The sequence below is a fragment of the Meriones unguiculatus genome, chromosome 5 (assembly GCF_030254825.1).
Source record: "Meriones unguiculatus strain TT.TT164.6M chromosome 5, Bangor_MerUng_6.1, whole genome shotgun sequence".
In the NCBI taxonomy this organism is placed as follows: Eukaryota; Metazoa; Chordata; class Mammalia; order Rodentia; family Muridae; genus Meriones; species Meriones unguiculatus.
The window spans coordinates 99,248,612-99,268,346 of NC_083353.1; the positions used below are offsets into that span (position 1 = coordinate 99,248,612).

General features: G+C 40.9%; 1 protein-coding gene across 1 annotated transcript in view; it reads right to left on the reverse strand.

The window, feature by feature from the left end:
• Sumf1 (sulfatase modifying factor 1) overlaps positions 1–18,225 on the reverse strand; it is a 75,884-nt gene extending 57,659 nt beyond the window's left edge. The window contains exons 1-3 of the mRNA XM_021643244.2: positions 17,929–18,225; positions 10,697–10,870; positions 7,248–7,322 (exon numbers count right to left, since the gene is read on the reverse strand). Of these exons, the coding sequence (XP_021498919.1) occupies positions 7,248–7,322; positions 10,697–10,870; positions 17,929–18,192 (513 nt within the window). The 5' untranslated portion in view covers positions 18,193–18,225. The remainder of the gene's footprint in view (positions 1–7,247; positions 7,323–10,696; positions 10,871–17,928) is intronic.
• Between the last annotated feature and the right edge of the window lie 1,510 nt (positions 18,226–19,735).

The following is a 19,735-nucleotide window of genomic DNA, read 5'->3' on the forward strand; positions in this document are numbered from 1 at the left end:
GTCTTTGTGCTCATAGGCAAGTATTTTACTGAATGGGCCCTCTCCAGCAGTCCAGGATTGCCCTTTTATAACAAGTCTTACAAGAGCAGCAATCCCTTTGGTAGGCAGCATATCCAGTGACCTAATTACCTCCTAATATTAAAGGTTAAAGTATATCTTAATGGTCTATTTAAAGTCTACCGCTTCTCCACACTACCATTTTTGGATTAATCTTCTAATAATCCGCTTCTAAACATAGGAAAATAACAGTCCTTTCTCTCTCTCTTTCTTTCTCTCTCTTAACATGCTGTTCCAAAATGAGGTAAATAATATTCATATAATTATAGGCAAAAAACTAAGTCATAATTCATAAACACACATAAAGGCATGCAATATGGAACTAGAAAGTTAACAAAAAGTCACTTCACATATATTACTTCAGAGACCCAAGAAACAAAATGAATAAAAATTTTAACTTAAAAAGAAAGAAGAGGGCATTTCAAAAAATAAGTAATAAACATGGCCAGAAGATATACCTCAATGGTACACTGCTTGTTTATCATGCCTAAGACTCTAGGGTTGACCTCCATTCTCCAAAAGCTTACAAACTAAAGGCTCCAAAAGGGAGGGGGCAGTAAAGGCACAGAAAAACACAGTATAAACTAAAAAAAAAAAAAAAAAAAAAAAAAAAAAAAAATTGAACCATAATGCTGAAAATACAGATTGAAAAAGCAAAGCTGTATGTGAGAACATGACCAACAATGAGCAATGCCAAGACATACTGCCAGTACAAACACCACATACTAAAGGAAAAAACACTTGAGTGCTCAGTCAAAAATAATAAGTAACTTTCAAGGAAATAAAAACTTATCGGACTTTTCAACAGCAAGACTTTATTTCAAAAGAAAACAAAATAAAGCACATAAGAAACTCAAGAAAAACAAATGTGAGTTATTTCCTCTCCAGCAAAACAGACCTGGAAGTTAAAAAGTGAGTTATCAAGCTGCTGTCACCAAGCAGAAATGAAGGAGTCCTGTTCCCACAGCCACTTCCTGAAGAACCTAGTACACACTGAGTCTCAAACTCACTTTTAGAACTCAGTGTAAGGAGTTAAAAAGTAGAATGCACTCTGTGCAGTGGACCCCATGCTTCAACAATAAAAATAAAGCAAGCTGATTGTTTTAGAGCTGGGGGAGAAGAAGAAATCAGGAGCGAGAATCTGGGTTTTCTCTAACCTGTTCTCAGTAACTTCAATTGTGACGCTGGCACAGACGTATGTTATCTTGGATGACGTCCGAGTGGCTGTAGGCTACTCACCTCTGCCCCTGTTCTGAGAGGTGAAATTCTTGGTGTAGAAATAAAGGAAAGAATGTAACTCAGATCAGGCGAAGTTGAAAATCCAGAAATGGAAGTATCAACATGAAACTGTGACATATCTTATCTAAGCTCTGCCCAGTGAGGCAGAGGCACTGACACAGCAAGGGAAAACCCAGCAATACTCCCCTCCGGAGATGCAGCTGTGATTTAAGAGGAGAACATTATCCGAGCCTCATTTGTTTAAACACCTGGCCCCCAGCTGGACGCACTGTTTGGGAGGTTACTGAGCCTTTAGAAGGTGGAGGCTTGCTAAGAGGAAGTGCATCTCCAGGCAGGCTTTGAGGTTTTTAGCCTGGCCCCACTTTCTCTGCTTCCTGAGTGCAGATGCAGTGCAATCAGCCAGCTTCCTGCTCCTGTAGCCATAATGGACTCTTCCCTCTGAAACTTTAAGACAGAATAAAATCTTTCTCCCCTATGTTGCTTTTTGTTTGGTCTTTCTATCACAGAAACAAAAAAAGAAACTATACAGAAGCCAAGGCATCTTATAGCAAAAGCTAATACTAGACTGTGGTGGGAGCAGAGACCACCATCAGAAAAAGCAAATAAGTCACAAAGGACTCCCAGTTAAAAAAATATTCAGAACAGAGTGAGCAATGCCTTACAGATGAGAACAACGTTCCTTTATGGGCCAATGAAAACAACTTAAAATTAGCCTGTGAGGATGGTTGCACCACTATAAAAATATACCAAAGCAACACCTAATAATACTCTTAAAAAGGTGAACTGTACAATATGTACTACATCTCAATGCAACTGCTTGAAGCATAACATAACAGGACCTACATGAACTTGAAAAAGCCTCATCCTGTGCTCAAAAATAGCAAAGTGTGGCCTTCAAAACAGATCATGATTCCAAATGAATGAAATCCGTAACGTTTAAATCCATGAATTCTTAGACGTATTTAAATATAGTAGCTACATATATCTACAGTTGCATCAAAATTATATAGGACTAAATACATATCTGCACAAATGAATACACATTAAAACTGTGAAATTAGGCAAAGAGATGGAGGTTGTATCACCTGCATTTTTAGCTGTGAACTGAATGACGGTTAAACAAGATAATATTACCACAGGAAACTCAGAAAGGACACATCCTTTCTTAAGACTCCCTATGAAAATATTACTGTCCTTAAAGAAAATTTTGTTCTAGGATATCTTCTGTTTGTTTGGGGTGGGGTCCTATGCAACCAAGGACAGTTTTGAATATACTATGTAGCCAAGATTAGCACTGATCTCCTAATGCTCCTGCTTCAACTTCCTAAGCACAGAGATCACAAATGTGTGCTAATGTCCAACTTTAAAATAAAATTTCTAATTAAAAGCAAAGTACCTTCTCTTTCTTTTCATTCCTATACTGGCACAACAGAAGCTAGAAAGTTACAACACTGAATATTCGTAGGTTTGAACACGATGTGTAATTGAATCGTGTAAAAAGTAAGAAAGGTAATGACATTAAAAAAATTAATTTGCATAAGACAGTCCTGAAAACACACACCTTGAAAAGAAAAAAATCAGTAAAGTAAAATAATTTCTGTGTTGGGATTTTTAGGTCAGTTGTGGTATATATGAATTTATCTCCTTAAGATTAATTATGCTTTTTAAAATTGAGAAACCTGTGCCGTTTTGAAATTAAACATATAGACTTACTAAAAGATTGATTTTTATAGTTAAAATGATACGTATGGTGTCAGTTTGACTGTGATCATCACACTTTATTGCCATATGAGTGTGAAGGTATTTCATAGAGGTTCAACTGAGGGAAGGAGACCCACTTTGAATCTGGGCGATACTACCCCATAGGCTGATATAGAGTCTTAATAAAAAGGGCCAAAGAAAAAGAAAAAAAAAAAAAAAGAAAAGAAAAAAATCAGTAAAGTAAAATAAAAAGAAATAAAACACTTGTTTTAATAAAATAAAAACACTTACTTTATGTTAATAAAATAATTTTATTTTATTAAATATAATTTTATTAAATATAGTAATTTATTTTATTAAGATATCCATGCATATCATTTAATGAAATAAGATATTCATGGATATAAACATGTTATAGATTTCTTGGAGTCATGACCTTTTCTGAGGGCCACATTTTGTTATTTTTGAGCACAGGATGCCTTTTCAAGTTCATGATCTTGAATAGATAGAGTGGTGGAGTGCTCACCTAGCATTCACAAGACCCTCAGTTCTATCCCAGTCATACACACAAACACACGCATTCAATCAACTTCTTTCTATGTTTTTTTAATGAGTATGCCTCCATGTATGTCTGTATACTAAGTGCATGCAGTGCTTAAGGGAGGCCAAAGGACGGTATCAGATCCTCTTGGACTGGAGTTACAGTTATTAGCAGACGTGTGGGTGCTGAAAATTGAACCTGGGACCTCTGGAAGAGCAAGCCAGTGTTCTTAACCCAGTGAGCCATTTCTCTAGCCCACTAATTCACTTTTTCAAAGCTAGTAAAGAATCAAGCATTTATCTACCATTCTTGTGTAACCTGTACCAATGGTTAAGAGAACAGTGAGTAGAGGGAATTATCCCTTTATGAAAGTATCTCCACCAATAAACTAAAAACAATTGGGTTCCCATCATCTACATTCCCAATAAATTCATGGACACGGCCACAAGGGAATCATCAGCTGGTGTGACAAAAAGAATGAAGAAACAGCTGTTTCCTGCTAGAGCAGCGGTTCTCAACCCTCTTAATGCTGTGACCCTTCACTACATTTCTTCATGTTGTGGTGACACCCAACCTTAAAATTATTTCGTTGCTACTTCATAACTGTAATTTTGCTACTGTTATGAATCATGTATCTGACATGCTAGCCCTGTGGAGTCGAGACCCACAGCTTGAGAACCACCATGCTAGCGGAAGATACCACTATGATATTCATGACACAGGTTTCACTTTAGAGCGCAGTTTCTGTAGGAAACTCAGACCAGAGACAACGGGTCAACTGTACTGCAGCTGTCCATCAGAAAAATTCAGGCCGAGAGAGTTTACAAGCTAAATGCTCTGTGGTCTTAAGAGGGCAAAATTAATGAGGCAAATGGGGGATGTGATAGAAAGCATATTAGTAATGTCTTCAACAAAAAGTTCTTTAATTGGACAAGATTCAACTTAAGGCATCCTAGGTGATGATACTATAACGAAGTGCAAGGAAGAACTCACTTTAAAAGTCAGGCCAAGGGCTACTTTGGAAACAAAGTACGGCACACAGAGGGCTGGTGGGCAGGCAGCAACTCTAACTCCTGATCTGGGTGATGGAGACAAGTGCACTCCACCTTAGGGTGATGTCATAAAGTAACACATTTAAGTCAGGTGACTTTCTGTATTTGTGTTTTATTAAACACCCCCCCCCAATATTAGGAAAATTCAAAGCTCTAGTGTAAATTGGCATAAACAGAATCCAACCCTGAAAATAATCAATTACTACATTTTTTTATCAGCTACTACAGCTTCAGCAAGGTTCCTACACCTGTTTTTTTATGTTGAAAACAAACTATTTTCAATGTTAAGAACATGGCAGAAGTAAATGAGCCCTTTTTTGACCTCAGGCCTGAAGATACATAAAAGGGGAGGGCACTGTGACTCCTGGTGACTGCCTACTGTCTCATCTACCTCCTAAAGTCAATGTAAATTTCATCTCATGGACATCTCACATCCTACCTTATAGAAATGAAAAGTTACAAAAGTTCTGCTGAGTACAGATAAGTTAGGCCAACAAAGGAAATGGGAAATCGGTGGACTTACTTTACTCACTCAACCCTTTCAAAACAACCTTAAAAAGGTTTGCTTTTCCATTATGAGCACTTACACATGAGGCGAGCCCTGCAGCCAGGTGAGAGGTGCTTGTCTTCATCCTAGCTACGAGCACACACACACCTCACTATGACTCAGGGCACCTTGGAGCCTAGCAAATGCTCCACAACTGCCTTCACGCCTAATAGACATGTTCCTAAGAGACACAATGGCCTGCATCTGAAAGCCAAATTACTAGAAGAGGTGCAGATGGCCTCCTTCATTCAAACCCCTTATCTTAAAACAGGAGCCACACCCCGAGCTGCTCGCTAGGTCATCATCACTACATCTGATCTGAACTCAAATGCTTAAAAAAAAAAAAAAAAAAAAAAAAAAAGTGGAGGTGGGAGATAAGATTATATAGGAGACAATATTAACTAGCAATGAGAAACTGTAATTCAAAAGGTGTTCAATCATACCTTTTAAACATTTACTAGAGCAAATATGAAAAACAGCCTGACTCACCAGAATACAATTTGAGACCAAGTCTCAAATTCCTTCCTTTCCCCTACCCCAAGTTGTGCTACATTAGTTAGAAAACATGAGGCAGGGCGGTCCATTGCCTGATGCTGCTATTCCCAGGAAATGACACAGCAAAACATTTTTTTCTTTATTTTCTTAATTTATTATAATTTATTCCCTTTGTATCCCAGCTGTAGCCCCCTCCCTCATCCCTTCTCAATCCCACCCTCCCTTCCTCATCTCCTCCCATGCCCCTCCCCAGTCCACTGATAGGGGAGGTCCTCCTCCCCTTCCATCTGACCCTAGCCTATCAGGTCTCATCAGGACTGCCTGCATTGTCACCAACACTTTTTTTTTAATAATTTGTTTAATAATTTATCCATTGGTGTGAGGATATCAGATCCCCTGGAACTGGAGTTACAAGCAGTATGAACTACCATGAGGGTGCTGGGAATTGAACACAAGCCTCTAGAAGAGAAGCCAGTCCTCTTAACAGCTGAGTCATCACTCTAGCTCCAAAACTTTAGTATGAAGACCAAACAGGACTTATTTGTATTTTATTTTGTGTGAAGGTGTTTGCCTGCCTGTATCTCTGTGCACCTCAAGCATGAAATGTCTGTGGAGGCCAGAAGAGGGCATCACTAGAACTGAGGTCAAAGACTTGTGAGCCTCCATGTTGGTATGGGAATAGACCATGAGTCCTCTCCAAGAGCAACCAGGGCTCTCAATCACTGAGCTATCGATGCAGATCCCAGGCATGAGTTATATAAAGGTAACTTGTATAAAAGACAAAGATTAGGGCGCAGTTTCGTCATCTTTACCCTCCATATCTGTCTTAAGCTGTCAGACAGCAAAAGCCCACTCTCTCAGTCTCCTGCTCTTCAGTGTTTTCCCACTAATGCTGTGAGAGTTCTCACTCTCTCTCAGTCTCCTGCTCTTCAGTGTTTTCCCACTAATGTTGTGAGAGCTCTCAACTTCCCAGCTATTCTCACTCTTTCTCTTTTTACATATTCATGAGATATATTTGTAAACAAGTATTTAAAGACCTGCTAAACTGCCTGACACAGGAATCCCAGGTTCTTTCTGACTCACAATACTTATAGAAGCTAGCCAACAGTCTCCATGTCTGAGAAAACAGACTGAATGCATACCCCTGTATTCTCTCTGTACATGATGGCACACTCCTTCCACTAAGAATTAATTCCCAGACTCCAATTTTTATGAACACTTAGAGTAGAAGGACTCCTTCCATGGACATGACTTTGCACATGGTAATTCATGAATACTTATGAAACTCTAGCTGCACACCAGCCCCTGCCAAGATCAAGACTTTGAAAACAGATGTCGGCAACACTCATTTATTCTCCACTCTAAAAACGACTGCAAGTACAACACATCCAAAGTACAGAATTGAATTCTACTTGGAAGCACAGTGTCACTCCATGGCACAAGCAGGAACTAGAAAATGTACACGGGCTTGTACATTTTCATCCAGACAAGGCATTCTGGAACATGGACCTGTGACGCAGGGCAAATCTACAGTGTAAGAATGGAGAGGAAGGGAGTACTTGTAGTTCCTGATGAGCCCCTGAGAAATAACAGAGGCTGTTTAAACCTTACTTACTGCCTGGTGGATTTGTGCCTTCACTTGCTCACTCAACATGCCTTCAAAGACGAAGGAGTCTCCAAACTTCTCAGCCTATATGGAGGGGGGAAAGCCAGAAAAAGGTTAGAGTCACAGGCTTCAAGGATACCATTTTCTTCACAATGCTACTGTGGGATTCTTCCCATCCAGGAAGACAGTGGGCTCAGGTTTTCCCTATGACTTCCCAAACTACTCAGAAATTACTTTAAAGCACCCAACTTCCTTTTGAAACAGGTTCTGGTCACACACAAGACTGTTTTCATGAGAGGCCTGATGAACTGATAAGACTTCAGGCTAAAAACAGATTAGATTCTGAGAAGACAAATGCCCTGTGGAAGGAAACATATTTCTCCCAATATTGTATATTACTCTGAGAAATAACATTATTTAATATATGTGATATTGCATAAGCAAGTAGTTGGTTCTCTGCCCTGCTCCTAGGATCGACCTAAAAAAAATTGCCACTGTTTGCTGATTCTGACACATTCTATTGTGTTTACAGTTGTCAAGGGATCAACTTAAGCTTCAGGTGAAAACCTGTATTTTAACTGCTTTTTGACAGTACTGTCACAAATCTTTATCCATATCTGCTCTAAAAGTAGGATCCTTTGACCTCTAGTTCCTGTGACTACTGTTCTAGTTTCTCTCCTACATAGCCAACTGTTCTTACAGATCATGAGACATAAGCACTGTCTTCCTGGGGCTCCCCAGGGCTCTGCACCTGCCTGTGTGAACTAGCTTCTTACAGGAGGCCAGTGGCTCCCTAGCTTGTACAGCTGAGCTCACATAGTCAGCTTTTTAGACTTTTGTTGCTCAACAACCCCAGAGATTCTAATCATGGGACTGGAAGGAGGCCAGGATAACCTGCCTCTGTGCAATCTGGTAGCTCTAACACAATGAGCTCAAGAGAAATGCAAGGAGCCCTTCCAGTCTCCACATTTACCAAGACCAGAACTTGGAAGGTCCCCCAATCTTCCCTTCTAGACCTGGCCTATCCTCCCCAGGTAAAGTTAACTGAGTTCTGATTCCTGAACATCAAGGCTTAAAATAGTCTTAAGCCTGTTTTTACTGACTAGTGATGACTGTTTTCTTTACCCAATAGTGTTTGTGTGTTCCTAGAGATATCATGATGCCTAGCAACCCAAACTACTTATTTACTCAGCAAACACATATACAGCCATCTACCACATGACTGAACTAGGAATAAACCAGGGATTGATTATTGTCATCAGTATTTCATAGGTATAGTGTCTATCCAGCTTTATATTTTTACTAGCAGATATTAATTATATATAATAAAGGACTTTATTATGATATTTTCATACATATACAGAAAGAATTTTGATTCTATTCACTCATTATTTTCTCTTGTTCCTTTCTGACCTTCTATAATCATCCTCTTCTTCCCAAATAGTGCCCTTTCTCCCTGAAAAAGGGACATTCCAGTCAAGCAGACTGATACAGCTACAAGTCAGGCCAGTAGGGACAAGCAGGAGGGCTCTAGTTCTGAGCAGAAAGAACAGCTCTGATTTCAAGCAGAAGCAACTAAAAGCACTAAAGGGTGTAGGTGTAGTGGGTTGTATCATCCTCGGGAACAAAAACGAGAGCCACTGGCCTAGGATATGGTGAGCAGTGGGGAAAATGTACAGTGAAGTTAGAGACACTGGAGGGGAATCTGTCAAATGTCATGAGAATATGAAACATGGTATCCAGGGCAGGATTCTGAACTCTGTTGTAACCTCCTGGCAGCATTAAGCTGAGAACTCCTCAGAATGCCTGGTTCAATAAAACCAATAGGATTACAAAAAAACAAACAAACAAACAAACAAAAAACCTCAAAATTACTGTTGCAATGGTATGTGTGCTTATATAATAAGTAGCATCCAGGCAGGTATTATAATTTTTGTACTTCAGGGTGGGGATGAATGCAAACAGCATTTCAACAGCAACAACATGATGAACAATGCCAGGCTGTCAGATACCTTATATTCTCATGTACTAGCTAATCTTCCAGAAGAACTCTGCTCTATAAAGTCCCCCTTCCTTAGAACTCCTCTAGGCTGGAGACATGGCTCCATGGTGAAAAAACTCACTGTCCAGAACTTTATTGACCAAGTAAAAGCCAAATGACCCCTCTGTAATCCCAGTGCTAAAGGCTTGGGAGGCAGAGCTATCTGGACCTCAAGCTCTCTGGCCAGTCAGTCTAGCCAAAAGTGCACTCTCCAGGTTCAGAGACCCTCTCACAAAACAAGGTGGACTATCAGGTGGTTCACAAGCACCAGCAGCTCAAACTCCAAGAGATTCAACATCTTTGCCTGACCTCTTCGGTCACCTACATATACATATATGCATGCTTCTGGCTTCCATGTACACCCACATCCTCATGTATGTATTTATACACACACACACACACACACACACAAATTTAAAAACAGTAAGAGATAAGCCATTGAAGAAGATATCCCAATATCAAATTCTGGCTTCCATACATACCCACATAGGTAAATATACACACATCCTCGTGTATGTGTATGTATACACACACACAATTTTTCTAACGTAGATTATGAAGTGAGATGAGGATATGAAATAAAAGAATAGAGACTTTTGCTACTACAAATATCTACATACAAGATTTACAACTACTTGGTATGTTTTAGGAAATTGCAAAGAAATGAGACAGTGCAGAAATGAACCCAAATGTTGTCTTGCTTTTGACATTCACTCCCAAATATATTTTTAAATTAAAAAAAAAAAAAAAAGGTGTTTGGTGCCAATTTTTTTTTAAAGTAGGGGCTCCACAAACTGAATAAAAGAGTAAAGGTTTTTGATGAGCTAAAAAGAGACAGTATTTAGGAAACAAGTATATTTGAGATTCTCACAGAAACTAGAAAATAAACCCCTTGCACTGTGATTCAATGACCTCTGGAAAAGGCCTAAAAATGCCCCCAGAAAAGAGCTGCTGAGTCACCAACATACTAAAATAAAGCCACAACAATGAAAAGCTACACTTAGGCACTTGACCATTTCTGAAATGTATAATGCTTTGGGACAGGCAGTCTGTGTTGCACTGAGAAGAATTACACAGCATCTGTGTTCTCAGAAGCCCAGTGAGCAGCAGCCCTCTGCAGTAGCTTAGAGCACTGACACAATGCAGCATAAGGATTAGGAACACAGGTTCAGTGTCCACACTGCCCACGCCTGATTACAGTCATTGACTGGTAGTGTGATTAGGGTGAATCAGTGTTGACTCTCTGCTTGTTACATCATGAAACTGCTGTGAAAATTAAAAGGGAGACAGGAAGAAAGTGTTCATCAGAGTGCTGGGCACAAAGGGAACGCGTTCAGTTCAGTGTCTGCAGCGATTAAACTCTTCTTGAACATTCTGGAAAATAGCCGGTTCTCCCTCCTGTCCCCAAGCCCATTACCTCTGTCAGATAGCCAGTTGAGTTCACAAACTTCTCAAAGTCAGCGTTGCTGACTTCATAGGCATCCATGTAAAAGGCATCAATAGTGACTCTCCTGGCAGGGGCTTCTCCATCCTGCTTGATCTGAGGATCATCGGTGCCCATTGTAAATACTCCAGCGGGGATGAGGACCATCTGAGTGAAAAGGGGAAACACAGGACATCACGCATCAAAAGCAAAGTGTACCTGTGCAGGCTTCAAAGTTCTCAGCACACATCAAGCATCCAGGGCTTAACACCCCCACACAGAAATCTCTGCAAAACTAGTAAAATCAAGGGCATAGGTGATGGCTCAACAGTAAAGTGCTTGCTGCACAAACGTAGGCACCTGTGTTTGGATCCTTAACAGCCACATGAGAGCTGGGCGTGGTGGCTCAGGTCTGTAACCCCAGTGGTGGGGAGTATGCAGAGTCAGAGACAGGAGGGTTCCAGGGGCTCAGTGGCCAACAAGTCTGACTAAAGCAGTGATCTCCAGGTTCAGTAAAATATGCTCCTCAAAAGTAAATACATAAATAAATAAATAAATAAATAAATAAAAGAGACGCAACTGAGGAAGACACTTATGTCAACCTCTGGCCTCCACATATATATGTATTTATAAGTATACCTACACATACATACAACACATGACACACGCGCGCACACACACACGCAAAATCACTGCACACATAAACTGTTGGTGAATCACAAGTCATAGAAAGAAGGAGAAATTCTTTTGGAAAGTGATCTTTCTCAATGAACCTCACAACAGATTTGAGCATGCCAGGGAGACAGTTCTGGGAAAACTGCAACAATGAACTCTGGAGGTAAGGAAAATTATGTACTCTTCTCTTTCTGTACATTATATCCTCTTTTTAATGTATGTGTGGGTGTCTGTGCCATGGTTCCTATATGTGTATGCTCATGTGTAGGGTATCTATGGTGACCAAAAGAGGGTGCTGGATTCCCTGGAGCTGGAGTTACAAGCAGTTGTGAACAACGAAGCCAACCTGCTATTTCAGGCTCACAAGGTGAAGAGAGGGGGATTATCCTCAGAGAACACTTGCCATTAAGACTAGTCATACTGGGAAGCCCTGGCTTTGACGACGATGCTCGGTATAAATGAATAAGGTGGAACAGCAACTGAGGATGAGTCTCAGCATCAGCCTCTGGCCTATAGACAATGTGGATATGCACTCACACACGTGCAAACATTAATATATAGACATGCACAACACACATAAACGAAATTTTAAAGATAATAAAATACTCAAAATCCAAGAGTCAGAAAGTAGGTCTGCAGTAGCCAGAGGCTATGAGGTAGCAGGAATGAGGAATGGCCATTTAGTGGTGTTTCAGAGATACTGAAACATTCTCATATAAGATAGTAGTAATAGTTTTGACTTCACTAAAGGGTAAAATCACTGAGTTACACACTTAAAAGAGTTAATTTTATGATATATGAATTATGTCTTTATCAAAATATGCTCTAAATTACACCATAGGTCAGAATACTCTCTATAGTCACAAGGTACAGCTTTAAAATAATGAGAACAAAAAGTCAGTTTACAGGCCTCTCAGATTTTTGAACTTTCAAGTCTATGACCTAGAAACAAGATTTCAAACCAGGGGGCTGGAGAGATGGCTCAGTGGTTAAGAACACTGTCTGCTCTTCCTAATTCAATTCTCAGCATCCACATGGCAGCTCACAACTATCTGTAACTCCATTTCCAAGGGATTTGACACCTTCATGCTAATGCACAAAAAATAAACAAACAAAAAATTAAAAAAAAAAACACTTAAAAAGGATTTTAAACCAAAAGAGAGAGACAGAAAATAAACTCAAAGAAGTAATCAGCTTGAGGGGGCGGGTTCTCAATAAGTATAGAAGAGTTAGAACAGGTAGAAACAGAAGTTAGAGATCCAAAGATTATTCCCTTTAGCTTTCATTTCTATATTTTGCTAGAGGTTAATCATGTGCATGTATTTTCCAGTCACAATGGTGCTATTTTTTTATGTATAAGTCTTGGCTGCATGAATGCCTGTGCATGACACCACATGCATGCATGCCAAGGCCAGAAGAGGATGTTGGAACCTCTGGAAATGGATTGCTAGAGGCCATGTGGCTGCTTGGAATTTTACCTGGGTCCTCTGCAGAAGGCTCTTAACCACGGAGCCTTCTCCCAGTCTCAATGGTGCTATTTTCAGCTGACATGACTCTAATGTGATATTTGTCCAATATATCAATCCTGTTCTGAGAAATAAACCTGGATGTCCTCTATCTCCAAATCCCAGCATCCACAGGTCACTTAACCTCACTGGTCCTCCTACATCCATCTCTTCCTAACATCTCACTCTTCTCCAATACCAGGTACCCTTACAGGTGATCTCTCTGGCTTCAGTTTCACCCATTCACCTCTCTCCATTCTTGTCACCCATTTATTCCTTCCACTCATTCACTTCTCAAATATTTGGGTCCCAGTTAACCTTTCTGAAAATGTCACTATTCTGTATCCCACACAGTGCCACAGCTCTGTCACAGAGAAAAACAGGAAACAGACTAAATCATAATTATTAATTGGATTACTGAAGCAAATAGTAGGTCATGCAGAAATAGAAAACAAAGCAGACATAAGAAGAAAAAGAGGAACCTTTTAATATGATGGCATGGAGCAGTCTCACCAATGACAGGAGGAAGGAAGAGCATGACAGAGGATGTGATGTTACCCCGCATGTGAGAAGAGAGTAGGTTAAGTAAAGGTGACAGCGGATGGTCACAGATTTTAAAGTTTGCTTGCATTTGATTGGGGGGGTAGTATAAGTATTTTTCTCATGCTACACCCATCTAAAAAAAAGTTTTAGAACCAAGTAGATATAACATCTATTTAAAAAAAAAATAGCTAGGCATGATGGTCCTTGAATCCCAGCACAGGGCAGGCAGAGACATATAGATCTCTATAAATTCAAGACCAGACTGGTCTACACAGCAAGTTCCAGGCTGGCCAGAGCTAAACAGTGAAATCTTGTCACAAAATAATGATGTAGTAAACGAATTAATCAACAAACTGAAGTGTCAATTTGATCAAATCTACTTTCCTATTTAAAATTATGCAGGAATTTTTAAAAAATATTTTGAGATGCAATATAAAAACATCGGAACCTAACATTTACCACCATCTCTTACTTATACTTGGCTGCAAAAGTTCCATAAGCTTTGCCCCTTTGGAAATTATGTCATTGTTTACAGCTTATCCCCTTCTCTGGCCTCTCCTGCCACACACCCTCCTTTTAGCTGTGTTAGGGTATCTCACAATGCTTCCTCTATCATAACACCTCTCCTCTCTCTTTCTCTGTCTGTCTCTGTCTCTGTCTCATGCACAAACACAGTTTCCTTTTTAATGCTTTATGTATGTGCATGTTTGTGTGTACATCTGTGTGTGTGTGTGTGTGTGTGTGTACACACAGATGAGGTTGTAGAAGCCAAAGAACCACCTCCAGTGTCATCTTCAGGAACATAATCCAGCTGCACTGAAACAGGATCTCATTGGCCTGGAGCTCACCAGTTAGGCTAGACTGGTATCTTCCTGTGTCTTTCTTCCAAATACTGGAATTAAAAACACATGTCACCATACCCAGCTTTGCATGTATGCAATGGGGATCAAACTGTGGTCTCTCTTCATGCCTTCAGGGTAAGCACTTTACCAACTGAGCTATCTTCACAGGTTCTTTAGTTACATATTTTCTCCTTATCGGTATCTTAAGCTCCTTATGAACCCAAAACAAACTTTACATTTCAAAACCTCCAGCACACCACATGGCACAAGATCCACAGTCAACATGCAAATGATCTTCACTGACTGAGTAAATAAGACCATGAATGTGAATAAGTTACTATTTGAATTACTCATACGTAAAATTATAAAAGTCCATTTTTTGTAAGACAATCCTAGCTATGAGCTATATGTTATAGTGAAGAAACACACACACACACACACACACACACACACACATCTAGAGAAGACAAGGTCTTGCTATGAAAATAAGCTTCATGTCCCTCAGCTCAAGTCCACAGCCTAAAGGAAGCTGTGCCTGCACACCGTACCCAATGGACTTCTCTACGATTACTAGTTATTTCTCAAACTCTTCACCCTCAAGGTGAATGCCAACAATGGTAACACCATCACAGCTTGCACTGTTGACTCTTGGCCTAGTTTCTTTTCCCTCTTTGCTTAACCAAGGGAGACAGTGAGCACTGAATAAGCCAAGTTTCCATTCTGGATACAGATAAAAATAGCTCTAGACTGCTCTAAGTAGATCATAATTTCTAACTTATACCAATCAAGTTTTCTGCCTATAAAATGTCCATTCTAGTGCAATTCCACACATCCAGATATTTCACTCTTCAGGACTGTGGGACAAATTAAACGACCATTTTAGTTGTGTCTTCCTGGAAAGAACAGAGTCCAAAACTCCATACTTCTCTGTATTCAAAGGCGAGTTTAAAGCCTCCACTTCACCACAGCTTCTGCCAGCCTGCTCAAGACAGACCCAGAGGAGCTGGCGAAACAGCTCAGAGTGTGAGGCCACTTACTGCACAAGCCTGGCAACCTGAACCCATATAAAGGTAGGCAGAGAAAACTGACTCCTTAATGTTCTCTGACCTTCATGGAAGCACATACATAAACACAAAAAACACACACACATACATATAACACATATTTTTTTTAAAGACTGAAGCATAAGATAGTCAAGAATCACTCCATTATCATAGAAGGACTATGTGAGCAACTGCCAGCTTTTGCCTACCAAGCATCTACTCCTTCATACGCAGAAGTATCTGAAGACTTCTTTGAAAAAAAAAATCACTTCTCAGAACCTCACTAAACATGTTTGACCCAAGATGGGTGACTCAGCTACAGGTCCTGTGACAAAGGCCTGTATTCAGCATCCACAATGACCCACAACAGGCATGTTTTGAGTCTCCAATGAATGAGTTAATTAGCAAGCTGCTCTCCAAACAGCAAGCTTGGAGAGCATCAGATAAGATACACTAACCAGAAGAAATTTAGTGGGGAAGTCCCAAGCAGCAAAGAGTCAGCTGGAACCTCTGATCCACAAAACTGGTCCAAAGCAGAAAGTCTTCTGGGTGAGACTTCCCAGTAGTCATTTCCACCACAGGCTTTGGTGTATCTTGGGATAAATAGTAGCAGAGTCTGCCTTCAGGGAAGGTATCTCTCAGTAGTGTTCAAGGATACAATGTTTCATCCATCCTGGGATAACGGAACTTGAAGGACACTCTTAAGACAAACATTCTTGGGTCTAATGTGGGGGAGCCAACTTTAGCTCATAGCTTACTTCTCAGTGAGTTTAACACTTTATTAATACAATGTATATATTACAGCCTGGCCAATCTTGGAATTCTTCTGACCACAAAGATTCAACTAGAAACAAGATCATGGCTCAAAGTTCACCTGGGAACTTTTCCTGGAGCCATCAAGAAGAAAGTCCTCCTCTTCCAACTTGTTTAGGAGACAGGGTGTTATGGAGAAACAAAGTCAAATTAAAGTAAAAAGACCTAAGGGATAACCAACGATGCTGCCTGATGTCCAGAATCCAACTATGTGTACAGCTATGTGCATTCTCAAACTTCCCAAGTACAGAGAATCCATAAATCTCTCCTCCTTCACTTTAAGCTATCTTGATTCCACATTCTACTGTATGAATTGTTTTATGCACAAAAATGAAATAAATCCATTCATGACCCTTTTGTAAGACGCTTTTTCCATGTCCTTCTTTTTACTCCTTAAACTTGACATAAAAGAGTCAGGCAAAAGAAATCCATACGCCAACAACTATGTTAGCTACACAGGACTTTTGCCACATTGCACACAGACACTCCTCATAGGTGGAAAAGATTCCAAATTTCTTCCAGCATTGAGATTTGATTCATGAAGCTTCAGTTGTCTCATCTATGAACTAGAAGATAATGCACTGCACAGGATTCTTGGGGGATGAATACAGTAGAAGTATATGTTTACAAGTGCTTCTTTGAAAAGTTCCTGATAGCTTTATCCCATGAAATAGCTTCTCAATATTATAGCTACCAAAAAAGACAAAACATCACTCAATGGATATTACAAACTCCTAAAATAGGATAGTCAGTGGAGGAAGGAAGTCTATCAAGAATAAAACAGACTTAAAATTGTTTCCATCATCAAGTAGGTAGCAGGAAAATAACACTACAGTAAGTAAAACAGACAAGTTGCCATTGGGCAACAGCCCCCCCCCCGAAATACTATGGATATTTATAGAATAGGAACAAGTAGTCATAAATCTAACTGCCACCATTACCACAGCTTAGTTGGAAAGTGAAATCTGAAGAAAAGCATTTTTAGTCGTTTCTATGCCAACTACCATGGGTCCCTCACCAAGTCCTGAACATTAGTGCCAATTAACATGGGGGTGGGGGAAGTGCAATGAGAAACAAGAATAGATTGTATAGGAATACAAAAAAAAAAAAAAAAAAAAAGTGTTACACAGAGGTAACCCGGGATGAATTCCCTAAACTTTATTCCACAAATATAAGCACAGATAAAGTACCTGGCAGGTGGAATGAAGAACCATTTCTTTATTCACTGTTTTCATCTATACATGCTAACATCTAACACAACCAGGCACTATGCAAAATATGTAAATAAAAACAATAAAGCAAGTACACTTGGCTTGATCCTTCCTTGCGATTGAAGTGCTAAGCACAACAGAATAAATACAAATGTCGGTCAAGCAGATGCCACTAAAAGGGACTGCAGGTGAGTTTAAGACAGTGTTGGAGACTCATTCTCCACAGATACTAAAACAAGAGCTGAGAACGTAAACCAGAATCCATCAATCAGACTTTAAATTCTTAGCTCTTCACCAGGAGGGCCGGGTGAAGGAAGGGGGAAGTGGGCAAGGAGCGGTAAGAAAAACTGGACAACGGTCTTCAAGCTAAACTCTCTCTCTGAGTCTCAGTGATAAAGTCAGCCACAAATCCCGGCCCACCTCCCGATGAGGAGGAGCAGGAAGAGGGACTTCTGTCAAATGGGATCTGCAGCTGAGCGATTTGGGGTGTGGTTAGACCCTTCCCAGGACTTCCTAAACACCCCGAGCCCGGCCTATCCCGGCCTCACGCCGGAGTCCGGCAGCACCCACATGGCCCAGGAAGGGAAGGCGCACCTTGGTGAGCGCGAGCGGTCGCGGGCTCGGGTCGACGCCCGGGGCGTTCGCCTCCCGGGAGTAGCGCTGTGCGGCCGCCGAGCTGCCATGGGCCCCGGGCCGCTGGGGCGTTCCGCAGCCGCACGAGCCCGCGAGGGACGCTGCGCCTTCCCCGGCCACGGCCTCTTCGCTCCCGGCAGCCCCCCACGCCAGCACCAGCAGCAAGAAGACGTGAGCCGGCCGGGTACTACAGCTGAGAGCTGGCCCTCGCGCGGGCGCAGCCATGTTGTTCCGCGAGTCATGTGACCCGGCGGGTCACGTGATCTGCCTCGCCTCAAGCACTGCCTTTGGCTGATTTAAGGAATAGGCTGGCAAAGCTTCCAAGTAGTTATCTGGGGCTCTCCTGCTGATGCTGAAAGTATGCAGAACACAACAAACCTCTAAGATATTCAAGGCCTTCGGCAGACAAAGCGCCCCTCTCTGGTTTCGTAGTTGAAAAATATTCATATATTCATCATTTGCTAACCACCACCATTACACTAAATTAAAACTTCATTTAAAAAAAATATTTAGCTGGGCGGTGGTGGTCCATGCCTTTACTCCCAGCAACTCAGGAGGCAGAAGCAGGCAGATCTCTGTGAGGTCCAGGCCAGCCTGATGTATAGAGTGAGTTCCAGGACAGACAGGGTTACGCAGAAAAACCTTGTCTCAAATAAACAAAGAAAGAAATGTAGAAAGAAAGAAAGAAAGATAAAATAATAATGAAAAAGTATTTAACCTGGAGTAGTGGCACACACCTTTGATCCCAGCATTGGGCGGAGGAGGGGGGAGTAGAGGCAGTTGGATCTCTGTGAGTTCGAGGCCATTCTGTTCTACAGACTAAGTTCCAGCACAGCCAGAGCTACACAGAGAAACGCTTTCTCAAAAACAAACAAATTGGTCGGGAGAGATGCCTCAGAGGTTAAGAACACTGGCTGTTCTTCCAAAGGTTCTGAGTTCAATTCCCAGAAACCACGTGGTGGCTCATAACCATCTATGATGAGATCTGGTGCCCTCTTCTGGCATGCAGGCACACATGTCGGCAGAACACTGTATAAATAATAAATAAATAAATCTTTTTTAAAAATTATTTAATCCTCACAATAATGCTGTTATATTGGGTTGACAGAACAATTAAGTGACCTGCTCAAATCACATAGCAAACATGTCAAAACCAAAATCTAACTCCAAAGACTCTAACCAGCAAATCTAACATGAATTTTAATTATAAACAATTCAGTACATGGACTCAAAAGCAGAAAATGAACGTGGTAAAATTCGGTACACCAGTGAGCAGACTTAGGGACATCTAGACTCTGGGGATTTGTATAATAACACTTGACAAAGCTTGCACCACACCAACAGCAAGAGCATAAACCTGGTAACTTCCTAGAAATGCAAGCACAGAGGCTGGAGAGATGGCTCAGCGGTTAAGAGGTCTGACCACCTCTTCCAGATGGACCTGGGTTCAGGTCCTAGTACCCACAAAGCCGCTCACAACTGTCTGTCTGTAACTTCAAGATCTGACACCCTCACCTGGCTATGCATTCAGGCAAAACACCAACACATAAACTAAGAATAAATAAGTTATTTTTTAATAAAAGAAATGCAACACTTTAGCAGAGTCTATGGAAAGAGCACACAGCAATTCTTAGAAGAGGTGGGATGCGGGTGTGTGCCAAGGACAGAAGAAGACATCAGATGTCCTGCTCTAGCACTCTCTACTTTTAAGACATTGTGTTTCACTGAACTTGATGCTAAACTCAAAGCCAGGAAACCGAGGCCATCC